Source organism: Microcaecilia unicolor, chromosome 4 (genome assembly GCF_901765095.1).
Source record: "Microcaecilia unicolor chromosome 4, aMicUni1.1, whole genome shotgun sequence".
NCBI classification, from domain to species: Eukaryota; Metazoa; Chordata; class Amphibia; order Gymnophiona; family Siphonopidae; genus Microcaecilia; species Microcaecilia unicolor.
In genome coordinates this window covers 26,349,191-26,363,641 of record NC_044034.1, presented here as the reverse complement: position 1 = coordinate 26,363,641, position 14,451 = coordinate 26,349,191, and the positions used below count along the sequence as shown (strand labels likewise).

The window sequence follows — 14,451 nt, the reverse complement described above, 5'->3', positions numbered from 1 at the left end:
TAATTAAAACAAATGCCCTTAATATGTAATACTTGGTAGCAATAATGAAACAGTGATTGAATATTTACATAGCAAGCAGCCTGAGCCAACAGATTTATTTTCCACTGAACATAATTAACGTTGTATGAACTTGGTGGCTAACAGTGTGCTGAACTGGACAATGTTGGCACTTTTAGACTGACTCTGGACAGTTCTGCACAAAGGAAATCCTCCCCTCATTATTCAAAACCTTTTCTGTGAAACAGTAGTATTAAAAAAAAAAAAAGGCAAGTACATTTTTATAATATACCACTGCATTCCACAAAGCAAAAGGAGCAAGTTCCCACATGCCATCTTTTTTTCTTTTGATGTAGGCACAGGAAAAATTAAAAAAATATTTTAAATGCTCCCAGGCTTCAACCTAAGTCATGTTTAATGTGGGATATAAATGCCATAAATGCACCTGATTCTCATAACATGATGTCTGTTTAGTGGCCCTTTACCAGGAGAAAAAAATCTCTGCACGAATAGAAACATAGAAACATGACGGCAGATAAAGGCCAAATGACCCATCCAGTCTGCCCATCCTCTGTAACCCCCAATTCTACCTGTTCCTAAGCGATCCCACATGCTTATCCCATGCCTTTTTAAATTCTGGAACAGTCCTTGACTCCACCACCTCCACCGGGAGGCCATTCCACGCTTCCACCATCCTTTCTGTGAAATAATACTTCCTTAGGTTACTCCTAAGCCTATTCCCTCTTAACTTTGTCGTATGCCCCTTCATTCCAGAGCTCTCCTTCATTTGAAAAATGCTCTCATCCTGTACATAAATGCCCTTGAGATATTTAAACGTTTCTATCATGTCTCCTCTCTCCCTTTAACCAGCCCCTCCAACCAACCCCTTTAACCAGCCCCTCCAAATGACACACTGATTACGATGTATAAACAATTACTACTTTACCTATAAAATGTTATTCTGTTATTATATTTCCTCTGTGCACAATCCGTATGCACAAGCTGGCATATTTGTAAATCTAAGTGAGATTAAATGAAAAATTCCACCAACAATAAATAAAGACAACGTGGATGCAGCAGCTCATAGGTTTCCTTGCTTTGTTTTGACCGCACAGAGATCTGGCTGCACGAAGAAAGGGAAACAGATGTGACATTTTTCTTGAATATTAAACAGATTTTGTGTATATGCAGTATTACACATCAGCACCGAAAAACCTCATAGTGCTCTAGATAAAACACCAAAAGGTATATAGGGAATCACAGCTGGATAATTTCAAGCCATGAAAACAATAATAATAACATTTTACTTGCTCAGCTTACAGAATTCACGTCAATCAAAGTACAGTGAAAATACTTTTTACTCTAAATGAAGGTTATAAAGTAGAACTTCGAGGAAAAACGGAGCTGAAGGTAAGAAAATTGAGCGAAACAGTAGATTCAATAGTCCATTTCTGCTCATGGATTATTCGTTTCTTACTTTAGTGTTTCTATTATTAAAATTAGTCTTTCTATGCATCCATTTTGAGGAACGAACGAGGTGACCATAGGCAGATGTCTGTGCTCAAAGTGCTATTATATTTCTAACCGGATTCTTTGCAGGTTGTGAGACCTTTTATGGAACCAACACAAGACTTATCCAAAGATGATTATGTACACAGAGCTCTTCCCCAGACTGCGGCCAAAAGACAGGGCCAATGTAGTTTCGAAAGGTCGAGTACAGTTCTTTGTATAACTTTCTCATTCACCCATTATAAGGCCACAGAACCTGCAAAGAGTTTGGGTTTCTCCAGGACCATTATACATAATCCCTGTGGTCAAATTTGGACACTGAAATTTTGGCGCGAATCGAAGATATGCTCACTAATAAATTGTTTAACGAGCTATTAACAAGCAATTAATTGATGTTAACAATCAATTATTGCAATTAATTGGCAATAATTAGGATTTGTGCATACTAAGATTGAGCACCTAAATCCTTTAGTTTGCAAGTCAGAAGGGAGCATGGCCAGGGGAGGGGCAGAGGCATTCTGAAAAGGGTAAAGCAAAGATGTAACATATAGAAGGGTAAGAAAGTAGGAAGAGTTAGAAAGTAAGTTGATTGATTTAAAGAAAGTTGCACATGAAGCCAGAGAAATGGTTAAATGTTATCTCAGCTAGAGTAGGAGTGGATAAACATGTCCTGCTGCAGTAACATAGTAGATGACGGCAGAAAAAGACCTGCACGGTCCATCCAGTCTGCCCAACAAGATAACTCATATGTGCTACTTTGTATGTATACCCTACTTTGATTTGTACCTATGCTCCTCAGGGCACAGACCGTATAAGTCTGCCCCGCACTATCCTCACCTCCCAACCACTATCCCCGCCTCCTAACCACCAGCCCCTCCTCCCAACCACCGGCTCTGGCACAGACCGTATAAGTCTGCCCAGCACTATCCCTGCCTCCCAACCACCAGCCCCGCCTCCCACCACCAGCTCTGGCACAGACCGTATAAGTCTGCACAGCACTATCCCCGCCTCCCAACCACCAGCCCCACCTCCCAACCACCGGCTCTGGCACAGACCGTATAAGTCTGCCCAGCACTATCCCTGCCTCCCAACCACCAGCCCCGCCTCCCACCACCGGCTCTGGCACAGACCGTATAAGTCTGCACAGCACTATCCCCGCCTCCCAACCACCAGCCCCACCTCCCAACCACCGGCTCTGGCACAGACCGTACAAGTCTGTCCAGCACTATCCCTGCCTCCCAACCACCAGTCCCGCTGCCCACCACTGGCTCTGGCACAGACCGTATAAGTCTGCCCAGCACTATCCCCGCCTCCCAACCACCAGCCCCGCTTCCCGATCTTGACTAAGCTCCTGAGGATCCATTCCTTCGGCACAGGATTCCTTTATGCTTATCTCACGCGTGTTTGAATTCCATTACCGTTTTCATTTCCACCACCTCCCGCGGGAGGGCATTCCAAGCATCCACTACTCTCTCCGTGAAAAAATACTTCCTGACATTTTTCTTGAGTCTGCCCCCCTTCAATCTCATTTCATGTCCTCTCGTTCTACCACCTTCCCATCTCCGGAAAAGGTTCATTTGCGGATTAATACAAAGAAGGAAAAACAATTAAGAAATGCAGAAATACAGTATGAAATGCAAAGTGTTGCCACAGGAGCCATATATCGAATCTAGGGGTCCTTTTACTAAGCCACAGTAAAAAGTGGTCTACGGTAGTCTAGGCGCATGTATTGGGCGTACGCCGGGCCAGTTTTTACCGCCTCTACAAAAAATGTTTTTGGTTCTTTTTTAATGGGACGGAAAAAGGGCCTGCGGTAAAAATGAAACCAGCGCGCACCCAAAACGACCTCAGCCCTTAACGCCATCCATTGATCTAGCGGTAAAGGCTCATGGGCTACATGCGTGATGACCAGTTGGCACGTGCCAAGTGCCAATTTGCACTGGAACTGGTGTGCGCAGGAGGAAATGAATAAATAATTCATCCGGGCATTATGGGTTCATGCCAAATCTGAAATTACCACCAGGAAGGTGCACTGGCATGGCAGTAGTCTCATTTTGGCGCACACTGGGTGCCAGAAACGGTGGTGGGAGGCGGGACTGGTGGTTGGGAGGCGGGGATAGCGCTGGGCAGACTTATACGGTCTGTGCCAGAACCGGTGGTGGGAGGCGGGGATAGTGCTGGGCAGACTTATACGGTCTGTGCCCTGAAAAGGACAGGTACAAATCAAGGTAAGGTATAAACAAAAAGTAGCACATGTGAGTTTATTTTTTTGGGCAGACTGGATGGACCATGCAGGTCTTTTTCTGCCGTCATCTACTATGTTACTATGTTACACTGTGTGTGCGTAGAGCCTACCGTGGCTTAGTAAAAGGGCCCCCTAGATACGTGAATGGTGATACAAGAGGTGGACTGAAACCAAAGAATGAGAGATTGATAGTTGCAGCACAGGACAGTGGATCATGGACAAGATGGTTCGTAGCAGGCATAGATCAGCACGCATGTTCCTGAATCTTCACTACCCTAGCTGCAAAGGACTAAAATATAAATCAACCTATGCATCCAGCTTCTCCTACATAAGCGCGCAACTATGGAATGCCCTGCCGACTGCCATCAAAACAATACATGACCTAACAAACTTCCGAAAGTTATTAAAAACCAACTTGTTCGAAAAGGCATACTACAATGATCCATCCTAAATACCAGAATGGGACAAAACTGAACTCTCGACACTGGATTGCTTAACTGTACTTTGGCACAAATGAACTTTATCGTTATACCACTCTACTTCTCATTCCAGAAACGAACTCTCTACACTTGATTTCTTATTCTACTCTGTCACTTAAGAACCATTTTGTATTTCTCAATCCGGAAATGGCGATCGCCATTACGGCATTATGTAAGCCACATTGAGCCTGCAAAAAGGTGGGAAAATGTGGGATACAAATGCAACAAATAAATAAATAGAAAAAGTTGGGAAAACTGACATCTGTAAGGAAGAGCTGGAAATGGTTTCTCATCTCATGGGGGCCCTTTTACTAAAGGGTTGACGCCCGCCAATGGGCTTGACGCATGTCATTCAGGAACTACCACAGGAGCCCAGCGGTAGATCCCACCTCAAGCATGCGCCATTTCCGGCTTACCAGGCCATAATCGGGCAGCACATGGGTTAGCGTGGGAGCCCTTACCGCCACCTCAACAGGTGGTGATAAGTGCCCCCCCCCCCCCCCCCAAAATGGCTGCGCGGTAAGTGGTTCACTTACCGTACGGGCCATTTCTTGAAGAGAAAAAAAAGACAGCCTTTTACCCGTTGCGGTAAAAGGAGACCCTCAGAGCGCATGAAAAACACACGCTGATGCTAGCACAGGCCCTCTTTTACCGCAGCTAAATAAAAGGACCCCTCAGAGCACACTAATTCCATTAGCCCGTGCTAAGATTTAGTAAAAAGGCCCCATAGTTGTCTGCGAATTTCTCATGGGAGAAGGTTTATATACAGAAAGGCACAATAGGTTGACGCATCATCCACTGGAAATTTTGCATTATAATATCACTGTACTGGAAAAAAAAACAATGGGATCGTGACTCTTAGAGAATTATGGGGAAAGATGAGGGTTATGATCACTTGGGACATTCCCTTTCCAGTGCTAAAACTGATCTGTGACATACAGATAAGCAGCATTTTGAAGTTGCAGCGTGGGGGCGTTTCTGGTAGCAGACTCTGTGAATCATGACCCAGAGCTGTCTTTTGAAGTTAAGCATTTGAGGCACTTTAACTCCAGAGGAAGCCATAAATTGGTGAAGCACTGGCCTTTGTCAAGGTTGCCTAAGATAAATGCTCCACTGATTGTTGGAATTGACAGCATTTTGTGTTTGAGTGAAATTCACAAAAAAATGTTTGGTGTTTGGCAGGGACGGACTGATCATTTGGGCAACCGAGCAGTGCCAGAGGGCCCAGAGGCTCTAGAGAGCCCAGAGGTTCTGCCCGGTTGCCCGCCCCCGCCACAGCACATTGCAGCCCTCCCCGGTTCTACCCTGAACGGCCTGCTTGTCTAGTGGCTTCTGCGGGGGCAGGAAAGAATCCCACTCTTTCCCGCCCTCTACCACTACCCTGCATGGCAGCGCCGACATTGCCGTGTTTTAAAATTGGCTGTTGAGACTGCTGACACCCACGAGACTACTGTGGTAAGTATTGACTAGGGTTACCATAAGTCCAGATTTACCCGGACATGTCCTCTTTTTGAGGACATGTTTGGGCAACCGGGCAGGTTTTGCCAATCTGCCCGTTTGTCCGGATTTCTGGACAAACGGGCAGGCCGGTGGGCGGGCCGTCCTATAGGACGGCCTGCCCGCCAGTCTGCCCGGGCAGATTGTAGCCTCCCCTCCCCTTACTTACTAGTGCCCTGGTGGTCTAGTGACCTCTTCCTCCTTCGGGGCAGGAAAGAGCCCCCTCTTTCCTGCCCGGAGCGTTGCCCTGCATGAATCCTTCCTGTTGCTGATCCTCGGCGCTGATTCAAAATGGCCACCGAGAGTTGAAGTGACCTCGTGAAACTTCAACTCTCGGCGGCCATTTTGAATCGGCGCCGAGATCAGCAACAGGAAGGATTCATGCAGGACAGCGCTTCGGGCAGGAAAGAAGGGGCTCTTTCCTGCCCCGAAGAGGTCACTAGACCACCAGGGCAGTAGGAAGTTAAGGGGAGGCAGTGATGGGAAGGGGGGTGACAGGGTATGTGACAGGGGGGAGGGGAAAATGTGACAGGGGACAGGGCGGGGTGTGAAAGGGGATGGGGCAGGGTGTGAAAGGGGGCGGGGCATATGTCCTCCTTTTTGGGGGACAAAATATGGTAACCCTAGTCTTGACAGCCATCGCTACCACCATGCAGAGTAGCAGCAGCGGGCAGGAAAGAGTGGGATTCTCTCCTGCCCCCTAAGAAGCCACTAGACCACCAGGCACCTGTAAGGTAGGACCAGGGAGGGCTGCGGTGATGATGCAGGAGGGGGACGGCAGCGCAATGTGGGGTGGCGGACAGTGGCTGATGGGGCCCCAATGACCTTTACTGCCCAGGGACCCTGACCCTGGTGCTTGGAGTGAAAAATACAAAAAAAGTATAAATTAAAATTAGTATGAGCAGTTAAATATTAATTTTGACACATATTGGAATCTTTTAAAGGAGGTTTTTTTTAATGACCTGTGAATGATATTGGAACCAGCTTGACACAGACTTTTCAGAGCCTAGCTTTGATGATTTCTGAGGTCTTTTCCCTCCTTTGATGTGGTCTCCTATCCAGTGATAGCATTGTGTGATTTACCAGTTTTTTTTGGATCTGATTGAATCTACGTTGTCTGGAGATATTCCCATTCCAACACATAAAAAGCTCAATGCAAGAAAACCAGACATCGTGGTAAAGGAGGAAAAATATGAGAACATCATTTAAAAATAAAGATCTCACTGTCCAGTGATTATTCTGTGCATCGAGTGAAGTAGTAAGCAATGCAGTCGGAGACCAACAAACATGGCAGAAAGATGTAGAAATCTATTTCTGATTGTGTTTGGTAACAAAAAGTAGAGAAAACTAACTAAGAGTCCTGTTTACTAAGCAGCGTTATAGGCGCGTTAACATTTTTAGCGCGTGTTAACCATGTACGTGCCTACAATATCCTTATAGGTGCCTACATGGTTAGCATGTGTGCCAGGGGCGTAGCCAGACCTTGGCCGGAGAGGGGTCCAGAGTCCGAGGTAGGGGGGCACAGGTTGGCCCGCTGCCGACCCCCCCACCCCCACCAACACTCTTGACCACCCCCTTCCGTCACTGACCCTCCCCTGTCACCGCTGCCGCCGCCAGGTACCTTTTCTGGCTGGAGTCCCCAACCAGTGGGTGACAGTTGGCGTGGAGGAGTAGCCTAGTGGTTAGTGCAGTGGACTTTGGTCCTGGGGAACTGAGATCAATGCCTGCTGCAGCACCTTGTGACTGTGGGTAAAAGTCGCTTAACCCTCCATTGCCCCAGATAAATCTTGTTTTATATTTGTCTTCAAGATAAAGACAAATATAAAACAAGAGAAGTCGAGCATTGACACCCAACGGCGGCCAGACCCATTTCACTCTAACGGCTTCTTCAGGGGTTGTGTTTCGACACTGAAGTAACAAAGGATGGTATCATTCATTCAATGATCACCTAAAAACCATATACCATTTGAATACAATTTAAAAGGGAAGCAGAGAAACTAACTTCTATTATACATAACAAATCAATCATGTACTTTGTGGTTAGCAAGCTGTCGTAAGTATTTCAGAAAAGATTCAACTCATGTATCATCTTGCTGACTGCATGCCGTACAAAAATGTCAGAGACTAGATTTTTAAAAAAGGGGCATTGATATTTAAAATCACTTGAACAATTAAGTCGTGGCCAATCGTCAAACAGTATTTTTGAATTTCAAAAGCATTGGCTATCGCCACATCTTCCATGCTTAATTGATTATTAATTAATTAATTGATTGACTAAACCGCACCATTCATTATAGCTGCCAAATCCCTAGACTTCATTCGTTATAGCTGTCAAATCCTTGGACAGTAAGTCAATCTGGTAGGATGCAAGGACTATGGCAGGCATTAGTAGTAGATTTCAGATCACGTTCCCTGGCTCCAGAGTGAGGTTCATTACAGTCATGGGATGCAGAGATCTAAAAGTCCAAGAAGGAGCAGCCAAACAGACCAACCAGTGGCTGAACAGTTTAATAAAGTTTATTTAAAAGCAATCGTGGATAGAACAGTGTGTTTATATTGTCCTACCATACAGACGTGTTAAAAAGCCCGATGTGTTTCGGCAGCAGACTGCCTGCATCAGGGGCACGTTAGATCCTTATCATAGGGACAAGTAACACACCTAAAAACAATAACATAAATCAGAACAGGTACATATAATGAAAATTATAATCTAATATAATAATTTGCTCCTGCAACGTTCCAATGTCTCTCACTGCATTCGTAACCATCTCCTGACGTCACTCTCCCGCAGCAGAAGTCTGCTTGCCTGACGTCAGGAGATGTTACTACTCTCTGTCTCTGTGGCCTCCGAGTGCAAGGAGGACGTGTGCGAGTGCCCCAGCCATTCGTACGTGGCAGCTGCTGTTTAAAAAGTTTTACCTCCTGCTCGGCCGGCAACACTCAAGTCCACCAAGTACAGATGCCGCTTCAGACAGGCTGTGGTTCACTGTTCCTGTAGTCCCGCCCTTCCGCAAACAGGAAATGTGGGCAGGCCACAGAGACAGAGGGAGGGAGGCGCTGGGTGGCAGAAATTGGAGAGGAGGGTCCTGAGACGAGGGGGGGGTTCCTGAGATGAGAGGGGGAGTTCCTGAGATGAGAGAGAGGGGGGAGGGGGTCCTCAGATGAGAGGGGGGAGGGAGAGGGGGAGGAGGAGTGGGGAGGGGGCCCTGGAACCTTGCTAGCGCCCGTTTCCTTTCTGTTGGAAACTAACCTTTTTTACTAGTTATAAATAATATGGACATAATTAAAATTCGTATTTATAGTGGAATCAGGAACAGCAAACAGGAAAAACTTCCACAAAGCAAATATAACCAAACAGGAGTAGAGGATGGCCAATAGATGCTCCAACACAGGAAATTGTGCTTAAAAGATGCTTTATTCACCACTTGGACAGAAGGACCTGACACGGGTTGTATTTATAGTGGAAGCATGTACATATGAAGGAGCCAATCCATGCTTAAATGTTAGCAATAACATCTTAAACGTTGCCCATCGTTCCACTGATAACCGATGAAGCTGCAGAAAACATGGGAAGAGATGGGAGGATAGAGCACCAGACAGTGAGGGAAGCAGGGCAGAGAAAAGGAGTGATGGATGGTATCGAGGAAGAGAACAGCAGAACCTGGAGGGACAGAGAGAAGAAATATGAGCACCAGATTTTTACCAGATCATTGGGGGAAATCCAACAGCTTTCTCTCAACAGATCTAGAGCGATCCAAATGTCCCCATGGAACTGAAACTAGGCTAAAACTCACCTGAATGTACCTGGAATGGTGGAAGATTTGCACAATTTTGTTTTGCTAGAGCCGTCAAACAACTACTACTACTACTATTAAACATTTCTATAGCGCTACTAGATTTACGCAGCGCTGTACAAATGAACATGAAAAGACAGTCCCTGCTCAACAGAGCTTACAATCTAAATTGGACAGACGAACAGACAGCTAGGGGTGGGGAAATTGCAGTGGTAGGGGTGATAAGTGAGGGTGTTGAGTAAGAGAGTCATGGTTAGGAGTCGAAAGCAGTAGCAAAGAGGTGGGCTTTAAGCCTAGACTTGAAGACAGCCAGAGACTGAGCCTGACGTACTGGCTCAGGGAGTCTATTCCAGGCATAGGGAGCAGCGAGATAGAAGGAACGGAGCCAGGAGTTAGCAGTGGGAGAGAAGGGGGACGACAGGAGACATTTACCCAGCGAACGGAGTTCACGGGGAGGAGTGTAGGGAGAGATGAGAGCGGAAAGGTACTGAGGAGCTGCGGAGTGGATGCACAAGGTTTTATTATTTATTTTTGGAAAAACGTTAAAGAAATAATTCAGGAGGTTCTTTACCTTTGCTGAAGTTAGGTTTGTGCTCCTAATTCATCTAATACCCTACCTCAAAGAGAAGTCGTTTTCAGTCTGGAATTGTAGCCCGTTCTGCGTAGCATATGGAAGCTTTTTAAAAAGGATATCTGCTTTCACTTTAGGGTAAAGGAGAAGAAGATACATTTTGGTTAGTTGGAAAAGAAGGCTTTACCAAACCATTACCAAAACCTCCAGATCTGAAGCCTGGGTAAGTAGAGTTTATTATTAAATCTATTAAATGCATTCAATAGCAACTTGGCCAGTGGCTTGGTGACAGTGCTGCACACTGTCATGTGGAGGACTTGGATTCAATCCCCTGGTCAGATTCGCAGTTTCAGTGGCCTATTAGGGCTGGTGCAGAGGAAGTATTCATAGCCTCTGGCGCAAAAGAATCCCAATTATCAGGCAACAGAAGCAGCCAGTGGCCAGATACGGTGCACATGACCGCAGGAGGCAGCCTAGAACAGTGGCCTTCTCCAATTTTTAAGTTGGGACCATTTTGGATACAAATGAGATGAAGGAGAGTCTCCAAATATCTTCCCATGAGAGGCCACAACACTGCTGACCAGTGTGGGTCAATCTGGCAAAATGGTGAGCAGACCAAAGTTAGAACGAAGTATTCCAAGTTAGTCCGAAGACAACTTTAATGAGTAACAACATCGGAGGGGTGAAAACTGTGCCCAATCTGGCCAGATTTTGCCCTACCAGGCTGCCTCAGGGACAGGGCAAAACTTGACCAGGTCAGCTGCAATTTACTCCCTTCCGGAGTTGTCGCTCATTAAGGGGTCCTTTTACTAACCTGCGGCAAAAAGTGGCCTGTGGCAGTGTAGGCGCGTGTTTTTTACCGTGTCTGCAATAAAGGGCCTTTTTTTTATGGGACGGAAAAGGGCATGTGGCAAAACTGAAACCAGCACGTGTCTAAAACCAGCCTGAGCCCTTAACACCACCCATTGATCTAGAGGTAAGGGTTCACATGCTACACGCGTGGTGACCGGTCAGTACGCGCCAACTGCTCATTACCCACCGGAAACGGTGCACGTGGGAGGAAATAAATAAATCATTCAGGCATTATGGGCATGCACCAAATCTGAAATTTCCATCGGGGGGGGGGGGGGCATGGTAGCCTGGCGGTAGTCTCATTTGGGCATGCGTGTAAAGCCTAGCGCACTTTTGTAAAAGGGCCCCTTAAGTTGTCTTTGGACTGCCTTGGAATACTTCAGTCTGTTTTTGGTCTGCTCACCATTTTGCCTGTCTGGCTTTTGTGGACCGTTTGCCTATTTGTTTTCTGGGACCAGTGTGCATCAATGATATCCACCCCATTCAATTTTTTATTGGGCACATCCTCAAGGAGGTGATCATTTCCAAATGCACTCTCTTCATCTATTGAGAAATGCCTTGTCCTTCAAGCACGTGGATCTTCCTCCCATCCATTTCCCCCTTTCTGTGGTGAACTTGGGCAAAGAGTATCAGGAAAAAAAACCCAGAATGATGATAAGGGCCACCTCAGAGGTCTCCAGGGGCTGCCATTGGTCCCTGGGCCTTACAGTGAATAACAATGGCTTAGAGCAGGTCCCTGAGATGAACTGGAATGCAAAATACAGAGAAAAAAGTTCCCCAGGTAGTTGCAAATGAAGCCTTGCAGCACCAGATCTCAGTCTCGTATTTGATTGACCCACAGGAAGAACAAACAAACAACAACAAAAAAAAATGGTTAGATTGATTCTGAACTCAAATTTTATTGCAGTTGATTTCATGGTTTTAAAATTACCCTCAATTTAAGAACTCGGAAGACTGCATATCTTGTCAAGTGAAACTGGCACTTTATTGATCTTACAAAGTACGGAAAAAGTATTTCTTTACTAACAATGTCCTCGTACCTGTACTGCAGGTGTTGTGCGCATGGCTTGACAACTGATGAAATTGCAGAATTCAAGAGGAAAAAAGCTGAAAGACTTCTTGGAAAAAAAGCTTAGAATGAGGTACTGATATGTTTGTAAATATGGAAAGTACATTTTCTTTGGAGCTTTAGTAATCTGTAATTGTCATGTTTTCTTCCTTTTAATTGGAAGTGGAAGGGCTTTTCAAAAGAACGCCCACATCAGAATTGGGGTGACCAACTCATATTGTAAAAAAAAAAACCCGTCCATCTCACAGCCGTTTTCAAACAGGAAAAACGTCAGGATTTCCGGTTCAAAAATATGTGTGAAGGTCCAAAGTGAACAGCCATTTTCCAAAATAAAAAGTCCAAAATATGATCGCCAAAAAACCAGGAACAAGGACATCTGTCTGGCTGCATTTGTACGAAAATGGCCACATGGATATCCCTGCAGAGCAGGGGGGCAGCCTAGTGGTCAGTTCAGTGTACTTTAATCCAGGGCACCCAGGTTCATATTTCAATACAACTCTCTTATTTTAAATGGTGAACCCTCCAAAGACAGGGAAATACCTATTGTACCTGACTGAATATCACCTCAACAGCCCTCAGGCTTGCAGGTGTCTTTAATATGTAGGTACAGTAAGTATATGTTTCTGGAGGGCTCACGATTTGAAGATTAAAAAAAAAAAAGAGAGAGATGAAGTGGGATTTGAATCTGAGTCCCTTGGTTTATAGTCTACCACACTAACCACTAGGCTACCCTTCAGACCTACATGTGATGGTGTTCAGCATGTCTGTAATATCCGATGTCAGTTTCCAGTGTCACTTTCAGGGGTGAAGGAGGGGGACAATGACCTCTGGGGGATTCATGAGGGGTCATGTCTTAATCCCTCCAGTGGTCAGCTGCTCAATCAGAACACCTTTTTGTATCCGGAACGTGCTTGAAACAGGCCTAAATAAAAATGTCCTTCTTTTGAGACTTGGATGTTTCTTCCCATTAAATTATCGCCAGTCCTAATTTTGGGCCCTCCCTAGTCCGCCTAAAACACACCCACACACACATCCCCTTGCTATTTGGATGCATTGCAAAGTAAGACATCCAAATTCTGCCGTTCCAAAATCACAATTTGGACAATTCGGGCAGATGAATGGGATTTTTGGGGCATTCTGAGGTGTCCATCTACTTTGAAAATGAGTGCCTTGGAGGGGCATTTTCGATACATGACGTCTAAGTCCGATTTTGGACATTTTGCACAAAACACCCAAAATCCGAATAGGAAAGAAGGTCATTTTCAAAAAAGAAAAACATCTGTCTTTTTTTTTCCGAAAATGCTGATTCAGTCCATTTTTGAAAAGAATAAATGAATAGGTGCAAAACGTAGAGATTCATGCCATTGGGATGTAGGAGGAGACGGCATTTTTAGTAGAATGGTCCCACAGACATCCCAGGAGAGCAATTCGGCACCCTAGGGGGCACTTCTGTGCACTTCATAAAAATGCTCCCAGGTACACATCTCACCTTTGCTCCCTTATCTTGACCCCTGAGCCCTCCAAAACCCACCCAAAATCCACTGTCCACCACTACAATAGCCCTTATGGGTGAAGAGGGCACCTATATGTGGGTACAGTAGTGTTTTGGTGACTATAGGAGGGGTTGCAGTTTCCACCACAAGTGTGACAGGTAGAGGGAGATAGGGACCTGGGTCCCCCACTGTGTACTGCACCGACGACTACACTACTCCAGGGACCTGCATGCTGCTCTAATAGACCTGACTTTAACATCTGTAGTTGTCATATAGGCTGAAAAGTCATATTTTTATTCACATTTTGGGGGGGGGGGGGGAGGTGGTCATTGACCACTAGGAGATATGGGGGGGGGTCACGCCTGATTCCCTCCAGTGGTCATCTGGTCATTTAGGGCACCACTTTGTGCCCTATTCGTTCTGAAAACAGGTCTAGACCAAAACATCTTGGTTTTATTATTATTATTATTTATTACATTTGTACCCCGCGCTTTCCCACACATTGCAGGCTCAATGCGGCTTACATAGTTAATACCATTACAATTCCAATAGCAAAGTCTTAGAGGAGAATATTATAAGCAGTGAAAGTGAGGTTTTGAGAATGAGTAAGTTGAGTATGTAAAGGCAAACAAAGGTAGGATAAGCAAAAGGAGAGGAGATTGGGAGGGGTGAGGAGAGGAAGGACGAAGAGGGAAAAGATAAAGGGCAAAGGATGGAGAGGAAAAAAGAAAAGAGCATAAGGAGATTGGGAGAAATAGTCTAAGGTGTAGTAAACATCAGGATCGGGATTAAGAGGAAGGATTTAAAAGTTAAGTAGAGTCATTCAGGTAAGCTGTCTTGAAGAGATGAGTCTTCAGCATTTTCCTGAAGGGTAAATGGTCGCCAACTGTTTGATGGATCTTGGCAGAGCGTTCCAAAACGTTCCAAACGTTCCAGAGCGTTTTA

At 45.4% G+C, this 14,451-nt stretch overlaps 1 protein-coding gene across 1 annotated transcript in view; it reads left to right on the top strand.

Annotated features, from left to right (window-relative positions):
- LOC115468223 (retinal guanylyl cyclase 2-like) overlaps positions 1-12,080 on the top strand; it is an 85,480-nt gene extending 73,400 nt beyond the window's left edge. Inside the window, 3 exon segments of the mRNA XM_030199757.1 lie at positions 1,313-1,407; positions 10,230-10,315; positions 11,996-12,080. Of these exon segments, the coding sequence (XP_030055617.1) occupies positions 1,313-1,407; positions 10,230-10,315; positions 11,996-12,080 (266 nt within the window).
- The last annotated feature ends 2,371 nt before the right edge of the window (positions 12,081-14,451 follow it).